Raw genomic sequence first — 22,010 nt, 5'->3', positions numbered from 1 at the left:
ATGTCCTCAATCCCGCTGATGTCACCAGGAGCATACTGGGCAGGCACAGACCATACTGGGCTTGCGCAGTATGCTCCTGGTGACATCAGCAGGATCGAGGACACGGCAAAGCAGGCGCAGTGGTTTTCAGACTTTAAAGTCTGAAATTCCAGAAGTGAACCGGAGGCGGGGCCGGAGCATCGGTGAGTGGCTGCGCAGGCACAGGATGTCTGCGGGGGACCATTAGAAGCCCCAGGTAAGTTCAACTCATTTTCCCCCGACCCCCCTACAGTGTCCCTTTAAGCCATACACTCCACAGAGTGGGGCTTTATAGAAGAGAGGCCAAAGGAGCCATTGCCTAAAGAAATTAAAATATTGAAAACTTGTTTGCATAAAAACATATGGTGGACTTACCAAACACATGAAAAAAGGTTCTTTGGTAAGATGATAGTAAAATTGAACTTTTTGGCCATCATGGGAAACACCATGTGTTGCACAAACCCAAAGCCTCCAATCAACCCAAAAACACAATTCCAACAGTGAAACACAGTAGTGGCAGTACACCAATGCAGGCATCTAAATTGAAGGAGTAATTTTATTGAACTGGGCCCTAAGGAAATGGCAACAAAAGAAGGCTCTACAAAGTATTGACATGGGGGTGGGGGGGGGGATACCTATGCACAGTCAAAAAAATGTTTAAAGATTGTGTCATAATAGAAAAATACATTTTGTACATTCAAAGTTGTAGGCATGCTGGGTAAAACAAATTGGGCTAATCCGCCGAAAATCCATATTAATTCCAGGCTGTATTGCAACATAACAGGACAAACACAGAGGGTGGGGTGTGGAGTGGGTGAATACCTTTGCAAAGCACTGTGTATTTTCAGATATAAATACAGTATAATCATATTTATAGACATGGCATAAAGACAGACATACGGTACATACCACACATAGTTTATATTGCACATATACGTCTGCAGTCATGGGCCCATATGCAATTCACTTTTTCTCCAGAGTTTTCTCCTAGAAGATAATTTTTAATTTTGCAATGGACAAAGTACCACACAGTAGGTGAACACGTTCTGTCAAAATTACTAAAGTACTGTCTTGTTTGCTGGTGGTTTAAAAGCATTTTATTTACAAGTTGTGAAAATATCACCTAGGAGAAAACTCAGGTGAAAAAGTGAATTACATATAGCCCCTGGTCTAACAAGAAGAGAGGAGTTTAACACTTAATTTCCAAGAAAAAATACATGTTTACCTGATAAAATCTTGTTTTATTCTCAGCTCAATCCCCTTCTTCTTTGGTGCCACTGCTGCAGAACTGCCTGGTTTGTCCACACACTCTGCCCCCTGTGACTCAAGTCTCCCCACATACAAATGATTGTCCCATCTCCTTCTCACATGTGACCTTAACTGCTCCAGAGAGCAAGATGGGATTGGAAGGGGACACAGAGCTACCCAGTGACCTTTAAGAGACATTGAGGTTGGGAATTGTTGGACAAGGCTTCTCAGATGCAGAGTTACTGTTTTACTACTTTGTTATGGGAGGGGGTGGGTATACTTTTACCAGTGTAGGAGCAACATGCTCTGGTCTCTTAAGGATCGGAGCCTTCTTTTTTTTTTTTTTTACTGTGTGATCACATGGTCAGGCGCCAATCAAATTGGCTTCTGACCAGCACACGGAACTAAGCGTTTATTGTCAAATCTATGCCCCGTCAGAGATAAGAGGCTGCAAACAGGACCTAGAATTCAACAACAGGCGTCCCAAAGAGGTTAAGCCTGACTAAGCTGATGGACACTTTCTTTTTGGAGGTTTAGATCACCTGATTTTTTAAAGATATGTTTTGAACACTCTTTTGGTGATGAGATCTTTGCGCTTGAGATTCCAGGTCTGAATTCTCACAGTTAAAAGTCTTCCACTTCCACTGCTGGATTAAATTATGTTTATGCATAAATAACAGGAAGCATGGAAATACTCCAAAGCTGGCAGGACTGAACCAGAATCTAAAGCAAAGATCTCTCCTAGAGCTGCATTATGTCAGGGTGCATACGAAGCATACATAATTGAAAAAGAAATACCAGCGACATAGCAGAAAAAAAATGCTTCATGTGCACCCATTTCTCTAGTGCCTGAGCCTGTGCAAATGTACCCCGTATTCACATAGTCTCTATAAAGACTGCTCACAGCATGTATAATTTCAAGTATAAAAAACAAGCAGCATTTCCTGAACCTGGGCATCCAGCAAAAGTGCTGAACCAGAGCCCATTGGTGTTACGCTCATCATCACATTATATACTAAATTAATTCTCCAAATAATATGACTTATATATTCTTTTTTAAGTTCGGCTCTATCACACTCACAGACAAACATAACTGGGAATGGCAAAAAATCCCACACCAATAAGGCATAAAAAAATATAGCAGGTGTGTGTGTATGGCTGTTATTGGCGTGATCTGCAAATCTGCAACACAGATATTACAGTGACAACGCAAGCTAGACTTATTTGATCAGATCTACCTTATTTATCATATTAAATAAGCTCAGACATTTTCCAAGTTAAAAGACATTTTTACTCTAGCTAGCTAAAATATACATGCCATTTTTGTAATGTAATGTAGTTAAAAATACTGCTTAGTTTTCAGAAAAGTCTACTGAATACCTGCTTACCATAGTCTTCATCACATTGTCCCCCACCCCCACTGCACACCACTTGTCTATACCCGGCTGTCTGAATAAAGTTGCGGTTTTAGACACAATGCCACGTTTTCTCCTTCATTTGCACTGAATGTTTCTCTGGTGTGCAGGTGTTTAAGAGCACAATCACAGTCGCAGGTCCACACCACCAGCAGTAGCATCTAGTGCCAGACTTTCCTCTATCTGTATTAACAATTTGCACAATCCATCATCAACTCAGAACTATTTGCTTCTCACTAACCATTCCTACTACTGAGCAACTGAGAGGGTTATGTACTTTATAATAAAACAGTACACAATGGTGTAAATGTCTCTGTTCAGCACTCTGATGTGGATGGAGAGAGCACAGTTTTAAAATTAACCTGAAGCGAGCCAGGCAAAAAAAAAAAGTTAGATACTTATGTAGAGGGAAGGTTCATTCTACTGTCCCCGTTAAAGTCTTTCAACCGGCAGGTCGAATACCTCTTTGGCACTCCTTCTGGAAATACTTATGTCCCAAGTACTCCTGAAGGCGAACAAATCTGTACTGCACACGTGCAAGTCCTAGCTTCTGTAAGTGCAGTACAGATGTACTCATCTGCGGAAGAACTCGGGGATGCGTTAATTAATTGTGGAAAAGTGGAGGAACAAGGGGACAGAGTATAGAACGGGAAGGCTCTATGGGATCCAAAGCCTTCCCTCTACATAGGTAACCTGATGCGAGTTTCGTTGCTTCTGGTTCACTTTAAGATATACCGGTTTAATAATTCTAAATAAAAGAGTGCAGTTTCGTAGCTTGAGCAGGGAAGGTTTTTGTTTTACTTTTCTGAAAATTAAGCGGCACCTGACTTATTTTAATATAAACTGACTTACCTAAACTAATATAACTGTATACTTAAGGTTTAACTCTATGCTGTATATGTGAAGACAAAGAGAATCATTAAATTCTCACACATATGCAAAATAAAAACGTAATTTCTGCTTAAAGTAAAAATGTATAAACAACTGAAAAATCTAAACAAATGACCAGCATGGTGATGTAAAACAGACAAGGGTGGTGGTTGTCTTAAAGCTGTCTTGATACGTCAAGGGTGCCTTGGTGTATTAAAATCCTTCAGCGCCAATTGTCAGTATCTAGGAAGCAATCACAAAAGGTAACATTAAGAACAGCTTGATATTAGTCCTATTTTATTTCTGTACTACATCACTATACTGTGGATATCTGAGACAAAAAAAATGAAGAAAAATCAGTACCTTCCTTTGTTTGTAATGTCCTCCTTTCTCAGGCTGTGTCCTCCGGCTCCTAGCCCCCCCCCCCCTCCCCTGTTTGCCACCATCCTGCAGCTATGTCCAGTGGTCCATTTAGAGGCCTCAACTAATATTAGTCATGACCTTAGATGTGGAATTAATGCCGCCTGCGCATGCACAGTAGCCTCCTTCCTCACACAGTCAGTCTGTTATGGTCTGGAGGGCCAATGCTCAAAGTGCTGTGAGAAAGCCCCAGGCAGGAAGAGAGCCGTCAGGAGCGAGGGCATGCGCAGGGGCCTTAAATTCCGATTCATGACTAATATTACTTGAGACCTCCAGGCAGACCACATAGCTGCAGAACGGTGGTGAAGGGTGGGGGGGACTGATTTTGAACAGAGGAAACAAAAGTAGGTACTGCATTTAACTTTTTTTGTTTAGTCTTAAATGTCCTTTAAGTCCTATAGCAAAAAGTAAACATATAACATTTAAAAGTAAAATCCATCAGTGTTTTAGATTTTATAGAGTGGTTACAGTGGGATGCGAAAGTTTGGGCAACGTTGTTAATCGTCTTGATTTTCCCATATAAATCGTTGGTTGTTACGATTAAAATATATCACATAGGAGACACACACAGTGATTATTTGAGAAGTGAAATGAAGTTTATTGGATTTACAGAAAGTGTGTAATAATTGATTAAATAAAATTAGACAGGTGCATAAATTGGGCACTGTTGTCATTTTATTGATTCCAAAACTTTAGAACTATTTATTGGAACTCAAATTGGCTTGTTAAGCTCAGTGTCCCCTGACCTACATACACAGGTGAATCCAATTAAGAGTATTTAAGGGGGGTCAATTGTAAGTTTCCCTCCTCCTTTAATTTTCTCTGAAGAGTAGCAACATGGGGGTCTCAAAACAACTCTCAAATGATCTGAAGACAAAGATTGTTCACCATCTTGACGCTGCATAGTCGAGAAATTTTCCCCATAGCAGGGTCACAGACGAAAGATCTCAAAGATCTGTTTCTAAATGACAAAGGATCCCACACATCCTTGAGGAAAACGGCAGACTCATGCCGATCACAATCTGCAGGAACATCCGAGAAACAGGCATCAGATCGCACAGATTCAAATTGCACACTGTCAGGAGCGAATCCTTCAGGATTCGCACAGGAATCAACCACAGCGGCACACTCATTCATTTCAGATTGCACAAAGTCAAGACTCACATGCTTTACCCCAGAAAGGCAGGAACAATCATCCGACAACGATGTCTCTTTATTGGAATCAATTGGTAGGTGTGTGTGCAAAATCGTCTGCCACACATAAATCACCAGATCCACATCACCCTCGTCACATTCATCGGAATCAATCAAAAGGTACATAGAATCGAGACAATCATTCAAGACATCCTTGCTTTTTGCGATGTAAAAATCGCAAAAAGCTTTCCAATCAAAATCGAATTCCTCCAGCAAGGCCACAATATCCCAGGAAGCAAATGGGGGTTCAAACAGGCTAGTATCCAGATAATCTCCATAGGGGTGGAGTTCAGGAACAAGAACAGATTTTTTTAACTGCTTTAATATAGTGTGCGATCCTACCTATAGTAGGATCCACATAAGCTTTGGATTGGGGCAAAAAACCTGGAAACTGATCAGCAGATGCATACTCAACAAAATCGTACAAATCGGAAATTCCGTCTACACTGAAGTTTTGGGTTGGGCTGGTCATACTGTAACGATTGTGGAACTTCCTCCGTGATCAGCGCACAACGCGTGCGCTGTGACGGCGGAATTCCTCCACAAGCGTATAATTGCAGGAACCCAGCAAAAGGTGCTATGCACCCGTAGAGGGAAATTCCTGTCGGCAGATGGGGCTGAGGAGTGCAGAGGAACCAATCCTCTGTACCTCCACAAATGCCAGACAGGAATTGTACGAAGCGCAGAACGCAATCGCAAGAGAAGCGATTGCGAATGAGAACGAGCAAAGGGACAGGTTGTATGTGTGTGCGCCAATCTAGTCGCCACCCCGCGACAGCGCACACACAACAGCAGATACGAAACAGAAACGCAACCGCAAGAAAGGCGATTGCCAAAAGTGACACAAGGCAGATCAGAATAGAATACGAGGATAGCAAAGGCACAGCAAATCATACAATGAGGAGATACGGAAAATAACAAACGCTAACTGAACGCGAACACCGCACTCATTCGCAACAGTGCACGCGTTCATGCGCGGTCTCCACGTGATAAGCTCAATAGAGACAAGCACGCCTAACTAACCATCGACAGACAAACATGTAACAGAGGACGCGAGCGCTTGCTTAACGGTTACCTCACCGAGCCTCCAGCAAGCGTTCGTAGCAGATAAGACAGACACACGAAAACAGGGACAAGCGAGAGATAGGATCCACAGCACTAGCGAAAGTGGCTAGCGCGATCCAGGAAGACAGAACAGAAGGATCCACAGTACTAGCGCAGGATGCTAGTGCGATCCAGGTACAGAGTAGCAGAACAGAAGGATCCACAGCACTAGTGCAGGATGCTAGTGCGATCCAGGGAGGCAGAACAGAAGGATCCACAGCACTAGCGAAAAGAGGCTAGCGCGATCCAAGGAGACAGATCAGAAGGATCCACAGTACTAGCGCAGGATGCTAGTGCGATCCAGGTACAGAGTAGCAGAACAGAAGGATCCACAGCACTAGCGCAGGATGCTAGTGCGATCCAGGGAGACAGATCAGAAGAGATAGCTGGTAGCAACCGCTGCACCAGCTATACCCCCAAGAACAGAGATCAGAACGATTTCCTGTCGACCACCGCTGGGACAGGACAATCGCAACAGAACAAACAAAACAGATAAGCAATCCTAACTGCACTAGGGGAACCTGCCTAGTGCAGTTTCAGAAACTATTCTAAGCTGAACTTCAAACAAAGAGTAAGGCTGACACTCCTCCAGTAGTGTTTCACAGGAAGGAATCCTTATGACCAGCCAAGCATTGTGGGAAACACATAGTACTTATAGTACACGCCTCCAATGAATGTGGCCAGGCAATTTGCATGACAACGTATGCAAATTCCTCAGCAAGCACAAGCTGCAAAACTGACAGAAGCTCTCCTTTCCAGAGTCCTGCAGCATGCAAACCTAAACAATGGTCAAAAAGCTGCCTGCCTGCACAGGCAGCTGAGCAGATCATTACACAGACTAAGAAAAATCCTGGATAAACAGAAGCGACGAATGGTGAGAACAGTCAGAGTCAACCCACAGACCAGCACCAAAGAACTACAATATCATCTTGCTGCAGATGGAGTCACTGTGCATCGTTCAACCATTCGGCACACTTTACACAAGGAGATGCTGTATGCGAGAGTGGTGCAGTTATCCAGAGCTGGGGAACCTACAGGGGTTGGACAAAATAATGGAAACACCTAACATTTTGGCATCATAATCTTTGAACATGTTTTAAGCGATCAAAACTTGACATATGTTAAATTTTTTTTGTTTATTATTTTTGTTATTTGATATGTTTAAATAAAATATTTTTTTTACAGATATTTAAACCAAAGTTGGTTATAATTTATAAAAATGGCAGATCTCTCAGACTTTCAAAGAGGCCAAATTGTTGGTGTTCGTATGGCATGCGCTACTGTAACAGAAACTGCCTGAATGCTTGGCATTTCAAGAGGTACTGTCTCAAAAGTAATGACTGCCTTTGAAAGAGAAGGAAAAACGTCCTCGGCAAAGCACTGTTGTGGCCGAAAGTCGAAGTTCGCTGAGAGAGACCGTCGGACTTTAAATTTGAATTGTTAGAAAAGCTCGCAAGACCAGGGCTCCTAAAATTACTGCAGAGATGCATGAACACCTACAGAATCCAGTTTCCACAAAAACTGTTCGTCGGGAACTGCACAAATCTGGATTACACGGAAGAACTGCAATTAGAAAACCTCTGCTCTAAAGGACAAATGTTTCAAATACCTGGGCATACATATTACGGCTGATCAATCCGAATTTTTTCGTTTAAACATTGACCCTCTGCTCCACTTTGTCCGGGGAAAATTTAATACCTGGAGTATGTTTCCTCTAAATGTTATTGGACGCATCAATCTAGTTAAAATTATCATATTACCAAAACTCCTATACACTTTGGAACATGTTCATATTGTTATCCCTAAAAAGTTCTTTGCAGAAATTAACTCATTAGTAACTACCTTCATTTGGGGTAATAATAGACATAGAGTTAGGCTGCAATCTTTACAAGCCCCCAAGCAATCTGCTGGCTTAGCACACCCAATTTTTACCTATACTATCTAGCCGGGCAACTTAGATATCTAACCACATGGATACATGACCACCTGGAACGCCCTATTTCAGAACAACTATTAGCAAAGTTTGTTCGAGGAGATAATCTGTTGTCCTTTTTGGAAAACCCCAAGTCTCAATTAATAGGCAAAGGTACCTCAATCCATAAATTAGCTGTAAAGGTTTGGGAAGAAACTAAATGTATATTTCAAGTAAATTCCCCACTAGAGCTTACCCCTCTATGGTTCAATTTCAAATACCCACACTTAGCCTTATTTCATGGAGCCTTAGAATGGCAAAGATTAGGAATTATGAAGAAGAGAGAACCGAGAGCCCGATATGGTGTAGTATGTCAAGGTAATTGGATAATTAGAAAGAGTATGAATTGTATACTCACAAACCAGGGTTACCTCCAGGCAACCACTGTGTAGGCAGGTGAGGAGATTAGCCTGTCCTCACTCAGGAATAAGAAGTCGCTCTCTGTAGGCTTGAAAAACAAGAAGGGGTATCCCCCTCCACCAAAGGTGGATACAATAAGTATTATGGTAGAGAACAGAGGCGCCAAAAGGATAAAAACAATATTTAAAAGTTTTAAAATTATTGCTTAGGAGGCAGTGGTGGACTCACCTCCCACAAGCAGACACAACAACTGTGTATTCACAAAAGGGACATTTATTGGTATACTCCAAATAAGGTTGCAACGCGTTTCGCAGGTCAAACCCGCTTCATCAGGCAATTACAGGAAGGAGCACACAACAGCAGTATGTCCAGATAGCACCTGAGGCGCCAGGTGCTATCTGGACATACTGCTGTTGTGTGCTCCTTCCTGTAATTGCCTGATGAAGCGGGTTTGACCTGCGAAACGCGTTGCAACCTTATTTGGAGTATACCAATAAATGTCCCTTTTGTGAATACACAGTTGTTGTGTCTGCTTGTGGGAGGTGAGTCCACCACTGCCTCCTAAGCAATAATTTTAAAACTTTTAAATATTGTTTTTATCCTTTTGGCGCCTCTGTTCTCTAAGATTAGGAATTACTACATTTGGTCATCTTTTGGTCCGGGGTGTTTTCAAGTCTTTTGACCAGCTCAAGTTGTCTCATAATCTTACTAATGATCAGTTTTATAAATATCTACAATTAAGACATTGTTGGCAAGCTCAATTTGGCAATCTTCAAATGTCCCTTTCTGATTTCCCATTAATAGGAATACTACGCACACAAGGTATGGGTGGACTGGTTTCCATGTTATACACTCCTTGCATTGCAGCCTTGACTGATCGGGATTCAGACCTCCTCAAATCCAAATGGTCTGCACTTTTGCCAGATCTAGACGATGAAGAATGGGAAGACGCCCTTGAGTCGCCTATTCACGCCTCTATTTCCGCAAATGGCAAATTGATCCAATTCTATATTATTAGACAGGCATATCTCACACCTCTCAGACTGTCTAGGATTAAGACTAATTACCCTCCGACCTGCCCTAAGTGTCAGGCACCATCAGCCGACTTTTGGCATATGATGTGGGAGTGTCCCCGAGTACAGTCTTTTTGGCTGCAAGCAACTCAAATAGTGGCTGAAATTCTGGAAAAAACGTTCCTTCTATGTCCTAAGATTTGTTTATTGGGGATAGTGCCTGAACACTAATACAGCAAATTTGAACGTACCATGCTACGTGAGGCCCTTTTATACGCACGTAGGACTATCACGATGGGTTGGATCACTACTCAAACTCCATCCATCCCTGACTGGATTATACAGGTTAATAATGTTCTGCCATATATTAAACTGGTGTATCAACACAGAAACTGTCCTGGCAAATATACCAAAGTATGGGGTAAATGGGTTCTATCACCGTCCACAGTTATACTATAATCGACCTCTAATACACGTTAATCCTTTCATCTATGTATGATGTATTTGATGGTCTTTTTCTTGTTGTGTTACAATATGTCATGTTGACATATGTATTACTGTTTATATAATTCCTTTAAATATGTATTTCTACTTTTGACTCAGTCTAACATCTACCCATATGAGCAAATTATTATAACATCTTTTCTTACCTGTACAATGAAGCTATTATTGCTGTGTCTATGTATATACGGATTACTGCTCAATAAAGCCGTGTTTAAAAAAAAAAAAGGACAAATGTTTCAAAACGTTTAGAGTGGTGTAGAAACCACCAGAATTGATCCCTCGAACACTGGTAAAATGTGATTTTCTCTGACGAATCATCGTTTACCTTATTTCCGACCTCCGGCCGAGTGTACGTTTGGAGACAACCGAAAGAAGCATTTCATCCAGACTGCCTTCTCCCAATGTAAAACATGGCGGAGGTTCTATGATGATCTGGGGTGCTATTTCTTAGAAGATTCGCCGGGCCAATGATTTCCCTTCATGGAAGAATTAGCAGCCGAGACTATTTAGGAATTTTGGGTGATCAAGTTCATCCTATGGTTCAAGAACTGTTTCCGGAGGGCAATGCCATCTTTCAAGATGATAATACCCCAATCCATACAGCCAGAATTGTTAAAGAATGGCACGAGGAACATTCTAATGAAGTTGAGCATCTCATCTGGCCGTTTTAATCCCCAGACCTCAACATTATTGAGCATTCATGGTCATTTTTAGAGATTCAAGTAAGAAGTCGATTTCCCCGCCATCATCTCTAAAAGAACTGGAGGGTGTTTTAACTGAGGAATGGGCTAAAATTCCTTTGGAAACAATTCGCAATTTGTATGAATCAATACCTCGCAGAGTTGAGGCTGTAATTGCCGCAAAAGGTGGACCTACACCATATTAAAATAGATTTTGTTGATTTTCTAGGTGTTTCCTTTATTTTGTCCAACCTCTCTCTGTAAGTTACCCAGCAAAACTGCTCTGGATGTATTAGATACATTCAACTATTAGCTAGTAAAACATCAACTGGGCCAAACATCATACTGAAGATTAGTGAAATCACAATCACATGGACACGTCAGCATAAAAAACTGTTAAGGCGCCTGTGTGTACAGTCTGTCAGCAGGCTGATTTTGATAGATCCACTCAGCGGATCTGTCAAAACCAGCCTTATCAGCCTACCGCAAAAGGTGGATCAGCGCAACACCAGGCCGCCTCCGAATGGCCTCCAATCAGAGGTGCGCTGAGCCCTCCCAGAAACTACAAACGCACCTTGAACCCAAACAGAAGCTCTGCATATACACCAAAAGCATGGCTGTTAAAGAGAATCTGTATTGTTAAAATCGCACAAAAGTAAACATACCAGTGCGTTAGGGGACATCTTCTATTACCCTCTGTCACAATTTAGCCGCTCCTCGCCGCATTAAAAGTGGTTAAAAACAGTTTTAAAAAGTTTGTTTATAAACAAACAAAATGGCCACCAAAACAGGAAGTAGGTTGATGTACAGTATGTCCACACATAGAAAATACATTCATACACAAGCAGGCTGTATACACCCTTCCTTTTGAATCTCAAGAGATCATTTGTGTGTTTCTTTCCCCCTGCAGCTATCTTCCACTGAAGTGTCAGGCTGTTTCTTCCTGCAGAGTGCAGACAGCTCTGCCTGTATGTAATTCCTCAGTATGTGAAAGCCCAGCCAGCTCAGAGGAGGATTTATCCAGCTTGTAAAAGATAAGAGAGAAGAGAGAAGCTGCCCTAATCTAAATAATACACAGGCAGTGTGCAGAGAGGGGCCTGGAGGGGGGAGATGCATCACAGAACCACAACACTGAAGGACTTGGCAGCCTTCCAGACACAGGCCGACAAGTCTGACAAGAGAGAGATAAGTTGATTTATTACAGAGATGGTGATAGTAGAACGTGCTGCAGTAAGCCAGAACACATTAGAATAGCTTTTGGAACTTGTAGGATGATAAAAAACAGGATGCAATTTTTGTTACGGAGTCTCTTTAAGTGGGAGCAGCTGACCAAAAACAAATTAAGTTAGTACATAGCAAGGAAATGAACAGCGCTACTTAAAAACAGGCAAGTGCCTACCTGCAAAAGAGTGCAAGCCCCACTTGTGGGATATAATACACACCGAGCATACACATGACCTGTCTACCACTGGAGGAGGATGTTAGCCTCCTGTAACAGCTTGCATGCAATCTATTAAGTACTCGTCCCTCCCACTGCGAAGAAGTCGATCCTCCATGGGAGGGGCCTAACACTAACTAAATCCTAACCTATGTATATGCATAGCCTGGGTGCGGCTAATCAAATAAAATTGAAAATTGCGCAAAAGGTGGATCAGCGCAACACCAGGCCGCCTCCGAATGGCCTCCAATCAGAGGTGCGCTGAGCCCCCCCAGAAACTACAAACGCACCTTGAACCCAAACAGAAGCTCTGCATATACACCAAAAGCATGGCTGTTAAGTGGGAGCAGCTGACCAAACACAAATTAAGTTAGTACATAGCAAGGAAATGAACAGCACTACTTAAAAACAGACAAGTGCCTACCTGCAAAAGAGTGCAAGCCCCACTTGTGGGATATAATACACACCGAGCATACAAATGACCTGTCTACCACTGGAGGAGGATGTTAGCCTCCTGTAACAGCTTGCATGCAATCTATTAAGTACTCGTCCCTCCCACTGCGAAGAAGTCGATCCTCCATGGGAGGGGCCTAACACTAACTAAATCCTAACCTATGTATATGCATAGCCTGGGTGCGGCTAATCAAATAAAATTGAAAATTGCGCAAAAGGTGGATCAGCGCAACACCAGGCCGCCTCCGAATGGCCTCCAATCAGAGGTGCGCTGAGCCCCCCCAGAAACTACAAACGCACCTTGAACCCAAACAGAAGCTCTGCATATACACCAAAAGCATGGCTGTTAAGTGGGAGCAGCTGACCAAAAACAAATTAAGTTAGTACATAGCAAGGAAATGAACAGCGCTACTTAAAAACAGGCAAGTGCCTACCTGCAAAAGAGTGCAAGCCCCACTTGTGGGATATAATACACACCGAGCATACACATGACCTGTCTACCACTGGAGGAGGATGTTAGCCTCCTGTAACAGCTTGCATGCAATCTATTAAGTACTCGTCCCTCCCACTGCGAAGAAGTCGATCCTCCATGGGAGGGGCCTAACACTAACTAAATCCTAACCTATGTATATGCATAGCCTGGGTGCGGCTAATCAAATAAAATCGAAAATTGAAAATTGCGCAAAAGGTGGATCAGCGCAACACCAGGCTGCCTCCGAATGGCCTCCAATCAGAGGTGCGCTGAGCCCCCCCAGAAACTACAAACGCACATTGAACCCAAACAGCCTACCGACAGACTGTACACACAGGCAAAATGTCGGCAGAACGGCCGCGGTCTGACGACCCATCGTTTGCGGGAATTCGGCCTGTGTACGCACCTTTAAGGTGGACATACACTAATAGATGGCCACCAGGTTAAACCATCAGATTTACCCTTCTGATCAAATCTGATCTGAGAGGGATTGAAACTTTTCACACACTAGACACAGATTTTCAATAGATTCCAGCATGAAATCCATTAAATAGCTATGGAGCTGTGCACTGTGAGCTAGGCCCCCCAGGTCTCTGCCATCTATTAGTCCCCCTCCCTGGGCCATGCAGGGTGTAGGCAGCGGAGCTTACACTCATCTGTTCACCGGCACGTGTCTTCTCTCCACTGCTGAGCGCCCCTCCCTGAGTCTTCTCCCTGGGGGCGCCTGTGTCTCGTAATAAACACTAGAGGCCGAAAGACTAGAGGATGCATCATGGCATGTGCCTTACGTGACCACTGGAGGCCTCTAGTGTTCAGCCTCTAGTTTTTGTCACATGACACAGGGGTCCTGAAAAGAAACAAGTGAGGAGAGCCTGATGGGGATGGACAGGTGACATGCACCGAGTAATAGGTGAGTGTAAGCTCTGTTGCTAACACTGCACATTGGTCCCATAATCGCAGCTACTGCCACACTCCCGACCCGCCACCGATCGAGTGATATGTTCCATCATCGGATTGATTGGCTTTCGTTTCTGGCATCGATTTCTAGCAGATTTGATCAGAGTAATCGAATCTGCCAAATATCAGCAGGATATATTGATATGTGTATGGCCACCTTTAGTAAAAAATCTGACACAACCTAGATTTATTACAGAAAATTCACATTACAGATGCATAAACATGACTGAAATCCTGTAAATGCTATTTCACTAACCTTTTAGCAAGCTCTGATATGACCTAGGTGAGGACTGCAAACTTTTGCCATCTCAAATTGGTTTTTAATATATACAGGCCAGGTTTGCTGGATCACTTAGTTTCTCCTGTGTTCTTCAATGTTTTCTCAGGCTAGAGATCATTAATAAATCAGGGCCAAGGTGCCTATTCAGTACTAAAGCTGTCAGAAATGTCATACTACAACAATCAGATTCAAGTCTGCCCTGGAAACTGAAGTGGCTGTGTGGAAGCACTAAGTTCAGGGGGGCGTGGACGCGGGGGGAAGGTGTCCACTTACTATTTCCCGAGGGTGGACGCCGTCCCCCCTGGCATTTGTGGAGGGAAGCAGCGGAGTGAAAGAAGAGCTGTGAGCAGCGGTGGGGGAGGGCGGACATCTCCCCCCCTCCCTCACCTTGGGGCTCTCCTTCCCTCGCTCTCCCCTCCAGAACTAATGTGCGGGCAGCCGGCAGGACTTACCTCTCCTCGTTCTGGCGCCGGATCTGCGTGCCGCTGGTCTGGTCCAGACTTGCGGCACGCAGATCCGGTGTTCCGACAACGAGGAGAGGTAAGTCCCGCCCGCTGCCGGCTGCCCGCACATTACTTCTGGAGGGGAGAGCGAGGGAAGGAGAGCCCCAAGGTGAGGGAGGGGGGGAAGAGATGTCCGCCCTCCCCCACCGCTGCTCACAGCTCTCTTTCCACTCCGCTGCTCCCCTCATGCTGGGGGGGGGGGGGGGGCACATGACTACTTATTCTGGGGACATATACCCCTGACTACATATACCGGGCACATATACCCCCTGACTACATATACTGGGCACATATACCCCCTGGCTAGATAGATATACTGGGCACATATACCCCCTGACTACATATACTGGGCACATATACCCCTGCCTACATATACTGGGCACATATACCCCCTGGCTACATATACTGGGCACATATACCCCCTGGCTACATATACTGGGCACATATACCCCCTGACTACATATACTGGGCACATATACCCCCTGACTACATATACTGGGCACATATGCCCCCTGGCTACATATACTGGGCACATATACCCCTGGCTACATATACTGGGCACATATACCCCCTGGCTACATATACTGGGCACATATACCCCCTGGCTACATATACTGGGCACATATACCCCCTGGCTACATATACTGGGCACATATACCCCTGCCTACATATACTGGGGACATATACACCTGCCCTGCCTACATATACTGGGCACATATACCCCCTGACTACATATACTGGGAACATATACACCTGCCTACATATACTGGGGCACATATACCCCTGGCTACATATACTGGGGCACATATACCCCTGGCTACATTTACTGGGGACACATACATCCCTGGCTACATATACTGGGGACACATACCCCTGCCTACATATACTGGGCACATATACCCCTGACTACATATACTGGGCATATATACCCCTGACTACATATACTGAGCACATATACCCCCTGACTACATATACTGGGCACATATACACCTGCCTACATATACTGGGGCACATATACCCCTGGCTACATATACTGGGGCACATATACCCCTGGCTACATTTACTGGGGACACATACATCCCTGGCTACATATACTGGGGACACATACCCCTGGATACATATACTGGGCACATATACCCCTGGCTACATATACTGGGACATATACCCCTGACTACATATACTGGCACATACCTGTATACCCCTGGCTACATATACTGGGCACGTATACCCCTGGCTACATATACTGGGGACATATACCTCTGGCTACATATACTGGGACTACTATACTCATGGCTACTTATACTGGGGACACCTATAGACCTGGCTACCTATGCTGGGTGTACCTATTTTGGGGAACAGCCCACTGCGCATGCCCGCCACGCCTGCCCGTCCACCCCTTGGCTCGTCATCCCTTGTCACTCCCCCTCAGTGTCTCTACGTCCCTGCACATGCACAAAAGGGACACACACACGGACATGGGACGCAGAGACACTTAGGGATTATTATAGAGGATGTCAGACAGCAATATATAGTATAGTGAATGGACCTTCAAAATTTTGAGAACATTGTGATGATCAGCAGATGTTACCTCACCTTCAAGGAACCCATAACAGGCACATTGTTTATCATGTTGCTATGCATGCTGCTAGGGAGAGCTAATTATCTTCCACCCTCCCTGCTAGCCTGGTCAGTAGCTGTATAGGTGCCCAGGTCAGGCACCTCTGCCGCTGTTTCTGGTTCAAAAGTGGGTTCATGCTTCCATCTACTGCTTTATGGAGATGAAGATTTCATTTTTCAGCACGACCTGGCACCTGCTCACAGTGCCAAAACCACTGGTAAATGGTTTACTGACCATGGTATTACTGTGCTCAATTGGCCTGCCAACTCTCCTGGCCTGAACCCCATAGAGAATCTGTGGGATATTGTGAAGAGAAAGTTGAGAGACGCAAGACCAGGGGTCGAGTGGGGCGTGGACGCGGGGGAACGGTGCCCACTTACTATTTCCCGAGGGTGGACGCCGCCCCCCCTGGCATTTGTGGAGGGGAGCAGCGGAGTGGAAGGAGAGCTGTGAGCAGCGGTGGGGGAGGGCGGACATCTCCCCCCCCTCCCTCACCTTGGGGCTCTCCTTCCCTTGCTCTCCCCTCCAGAAGTAATGTGCGGGCAGCCGGCAGCGGGCGGGACTTACCTCTCCTCGTTCCGGATCTGTGTGCCGCTGCTCTGGTCTGGACCAGACCAGACTTGCGGCACGAAGATCTGGTGTTCCGACGACGAGGAGAGGTAAGTCCCGCCCACTGCCGGCTGCCCGCACATTACTTCTGGAGGGGAGAGCGAGGGAAGGAGAGCACCCTAAGGTGAGGGAGGGGGGGGAGATGTCCTCCCTCCCCCACCGCTGCTCCCCTCATGCTGGGGGGACACATGCCTACTTATTCTGGGGACATATACCCCGGACTACATATACTGGGTATACTGGGCACATATACCCCCTGACTACATATACTGGGCACATATACCTGCTGGCTAGATAGATATACTGGGCACATATACCCCCTGCCTACATATACTGGGCACATATACCCCCTGGCTACATATACTGGGCGCATATACCTCTGGCTACATATACTGGGCACATATACCTCTGGCTACATATACTGGGCACATATACCCCTGACTACATATACTGGGCACATATACCCCCTGGCTACATATACTGGGCACATATACCCCCTGACTACATATACTGGGCACATATACCCCCTGGCTATATATACTGGGCACATATACCTCTGGCTACATATACTGGGCACATATACCCCCTGACTACATATACTGGGCACATATACCCCCTGACTACATATACTGGGCACATATACCCCCTGGCTACATATACTGGGCACATATACCCCCTGGCTTCATATACTGGGCACATATACCCCCTGGCTACATATACTGGGCACATATACCCCTTGGCTACATATACTGGGCACATATACCCCCTGGCTACATATACTGGGCACATATACCCCCTGACTACATATACTGGGCACATATACCCCTGGCTACATATACTGGGCACATATACCCCTGACTACATATACTGGGCACATATACCCCTGACTACATATACTGGGCACATATACCCCTGCCTACATATACTGGGGACATATACACCTGCCATGCCTACATATACTGGGCACATATACCCCTGACTACATATACTGGGCACATATACCCCTGACTACATATACTGGGCACATATACCCCCTGACTACATATACTGGGCACATATACACCTGCCTACATATGCTGGGGCACATATACCCCTGGCTACATATACTGGGGCACATATACCCCTGGCTACATATACTGGGGACACATACATCCCTGGCTACATACACTGGGGACACGTACCCCTGGCTGCATATACTGGGCACATATACCCCTGGCTACATATACTGGGACATATACCCCTGACTACATATACTGGCACATATACCCCTGGGTACACATACTGGGCACGTATACCCCTTGGCTACATATACTGGGCACATATACCCCCTGGCTACATATACTGGGCACATATACCCCCTGACTACATATACTGGGCACATATACCCCTGGCTACATATACTGGGCACATATACCCCTGACTACATATACTGGGCACATATACCCCTGACTACATATACTGGGCACATATACCCCTGCCTACATATACTGGGGACATATACACCTGCCATGCCTACATATACTGGGCACATATACCCCTGACTACATATACTGGGCACATATACCCCTGACTACATATACTGGGCACATATACCCCCTGACTACATATACTGGGCACATATACACCTGCCTACATATGCTGGGGCACATATACCCCTGGCTACATATACTGGGGCACATATACCCCTGGCTACATATACTGGGGACACATACATCCCTGGCTACATATACTGGGGACACGTACCCCTGGCTGCATATACTGGGCACATATACCCCTGGCTACATATACTGGGACATATACCCCTGACTACATATACTGGCACATATACCCCTGGGTACACATACTGGGCACGTATACCCCTGGCTACATATACTGGGGACATATACCTCTGGCTACATATACTAGGCACATATACCTCTGGCTACATATACTGGGACTACTATACTCATGGCTACTTATACTGGGGACACCTATAGACCTGGCTACCTATGCTGGGGGTACCTATTTTGGGGGAACTGCTGTCAGATTATCTGCATTTTTGTGGAACCGCAATGTTCTGTATTTTGGGGAACAGATGCCAGATTATGTGTATGTTAGGGGAACATCTGCTGCCAGATTACGTGTATTTTGGGGAACAGCTGCCAGATTATGTATGTTTGGGGAACGTCTGCTGCCAGATTACGCGTATTTTGGGGAACTGCTGCCAGATTATATGTATGTTGGGTGTTACGTGTATTTTGGGTGATCCGCTGCCAGGTTTCGCGTATTTTGTGGAACTGCTTCCAAATTATGTATATGTTGGGGGAACTGCTGCTGCCACATTGTCCATTTTGGGGGAACCACTGCCATATTATCTGTATTTTGGAGGAACTTCTACCAGATTATGTGTCTTTTTGGTGAAATGCTGTCAGATTGCATCTATTTTGGGGGGATACACTACGGCAGAGCTCAAACTTCCCCGGCAGACCTTTTACATCACTGCTAAGGTCATGTATATTTGGCCCCACCCGTGACCACGCCCACATTATGCTTGACCACTCCCATTGTTGGCGCGCGTGTAGTGTTTTTCGAGGTGAGTCCACTCACTTCTTTTCCCAGGACTAGACCCCTGACTAAGTTTCCACTACTGCATCTGCTGGTCCACAGTGATGTGGCTGTAGCCTGGGCAGATGCACTCCCCCATAGGCTATATGGGGACCGCATCCACCTGCCCGGGATTATCGGGGACTGCACACTAGTGCGGTCAGCTTACTGCATCGGATCCCGAGAATCTGTGGCAGCGTTACAAGTGTGATTGTCTCCTATTCATAAAATAGGAGTTGTTCACTCAATGAGCGGAGAGCGGACAAAAAATGTCCGCTCACCGTTGTAGTGGGAACAGAGCCTGACAGTTTTTTAAAACTGACATGGTGCATATTTGTGCAGGTTGAACATAAGAGGACTTTGGGAAGTGATGTCTTAGGCTAGGTTTTCACTTGTGCATTTTGTGTCAGATTTTTCTCTCAGAAAATGTGCATTGATTTGGCAACTAATGGTAGTGAATGGGGCTGTTTCCACTCAATGCGAATTTTCGTACGCGTGAAAAAAAAAAAAGGTCCTGCATCATTTTTTCGGGCATTGCGTAAGATTTGCGTACAATTCTTTGTATAGGCAACGCAAATTTTCGTGTTATTTGTGCGAAAATTTGCATTAGATCCATGGTTACAGGAAGTTGTCAGCAGTCATGACTAAGCTGTTACTAGGCAGATTAAGCTATGATTAAGGGGCCATGAGCTCCGATACGCGTGAGCTTTTTTTTAACCTTTTTGTACCCACTGATGTAATAATAAACGGAAAATCTTTTTTCACCCAGCCATTGGTGCAGCGGAACTTTCTTTCTTCTCTACTAGGCAGATTGTTATATTTAACAAATGCAATTTTTTGCATACGTATGCGTAAAAATTTACATGCAAATTTTTACCAAGCGGAAAAATGTTATACGATTTTTTGCAGGCAAAAATTTCACGCTACAGTGGAAATTTAGCCTTAGATTTAAAGGATACCTGAGGCAAAGCTGCCTAAGGTAAGCACAGAGATATGTTGATGCTGGATCCACATACCTCTGTGCGTTGTCCAATCCTCTCCTCGTTCACCCTGGTTTCTCTAATCACACCTTGAAAAATTTGACTTACGATTAAAGTAAAGTTTTGTGCCAGGAAGAGGCAGGCTTGTCCCAATGTTCTCTGCTATAATACTTGTCTTCCCCACCCCAGTTTAGGATTTTTACATACAGTGTATATCATTTGGAATTTTACCTTAAAAAAAAAATTGTTTTCACAAAGATCTGCAGCTTTAATTTACAGATCCTCATCTCCCATCTGCTTCTAAGTGGCCTACAGCTGCCTGTCCACTCCCAGTCAGTCTACAGTACACAGTACACCACTCTCCTTTAGCCACGTGGCCATGCCATGAAAGAGCAATTGAGTTTTCAGCTGAAACCAGACCTCCCTGCTAACTGCTTGCTCATCATAACTGTCAGCCTCTGGCATCAAGCCTTGGCTTCAGACAGATTGGGGCATGTGCAGTGTGCATGTGTGTTAGGAGGGAAAGGGTTACTCTACCAACCTGTAATAGTTAGGTTTAAAAGGTCCATTCTTGTTGAGTCCAAGGTATTTGGCTTGATCATCGGTTAGCTCAGTCAGATGTGCATCAAAGGTAGGTAAGTGCAAGCTGGCAACATATTCATCTGAAAAAAGTAAAATGTTTCTCTTGTACCAAATGTTTTTGCAGATTTATTCACCAAGACAAGTACTTAAAGTAACTCAATGCAGTGACGTGATGACTTTGTATATAGTATCAGAGCCGCCTTCAGAAATTTCTGGGCCACATACTGGGAAAACCTAATGAACCAGAACTCCTAGGAGTGTGTAAGGGGCTGTAACACCAAGAAGCCTCCTTACTATGATAAACGTTGTACAAATGTGAACAGGAGTTACAAGCTGATAACTTACTCTTGCCAACAGTCAGCATCTGTCTACATATGGGCAGGGGTGGAGACTGAAGTGAATAATGATGAGAAGATGCATTCAAAAGGAGGGGGGTCCAGAGGTCTCTGTGTTCAAAATCTATATTATATTAGCAAGCATCCCCCTCAAAGCTTGTAGCTCTGGCCAAATGTCTGAAAAGTGCCTTCATGTGCTTCATGGTAGTACCCCCCTGGAGGGGCCCTAGAATCCTCTAGGCCCCATACAGCTCTCCCCCACTGATGGTCTACCTTTGGCCCTGTACATTATCTCACACTTCAAATAAAACAAGGATAACAATTACAGAGGTGTTTACATTATTGGTATAATTATCCTTTATAAAGAGCCAACATACAGTGATGTGAAAAACTATTTGCCCC

The 22,010-nt window shown here is 44.7% G+C and overlaps 1 protein-coding gene across 1 annotated transcript in view; it reads right to left on the bottom strand.

Annotated features, from left to right (window-relative positions):
- Window positions 1-674: 674 nt before the first annotated feature.
- The window catches only part of AHCYL1 (adenosylhomocysteinase like 1), a 92,404-nt gene continuing 71,068 nt past the window's right edge, over window positions 675-22,010 (bottom strand). The window contains exons 16-17 of the mRNA XM_068269534.1: window positions 21,233-21,353; window positions 675-3,794 (exon numbers count right to left, since the gene is read on the bottom strand). Coding sequence (XP_068125635.1) covers window positions 3,788-3,794; window positions 21,233-21,353 — 128 coding nt within the window. The 3' untranslated portion in view covers window positions 675-3,787. The remainder of the gene's footprint in view (window positions 3,795-21,232; window positions 21,354-22,010) is intronic.

The sequence above is a fragment of the Hyperolius riggenbachi genome, chromosome 2 (assembly GCF_040937935.1).
Source record: "Hyperolius riggenbachi isolate aHypRig1 chromosome 2, aHypRig1.pri, whole genome shotgun sequence".
Taxonomy (NCBI): domain Eukaryota; kingdom Metazoa; phylum Chordata; class Amphibia; order Anura; family Hyperoliidae; genus Hyperolius; species Hyperolius riggenbachi.
The sequence above is the reverse complement of the archived record's forward strand: the minus strand, read 5'-3'. Positions and strand labels throughout refer to the sequence as shown.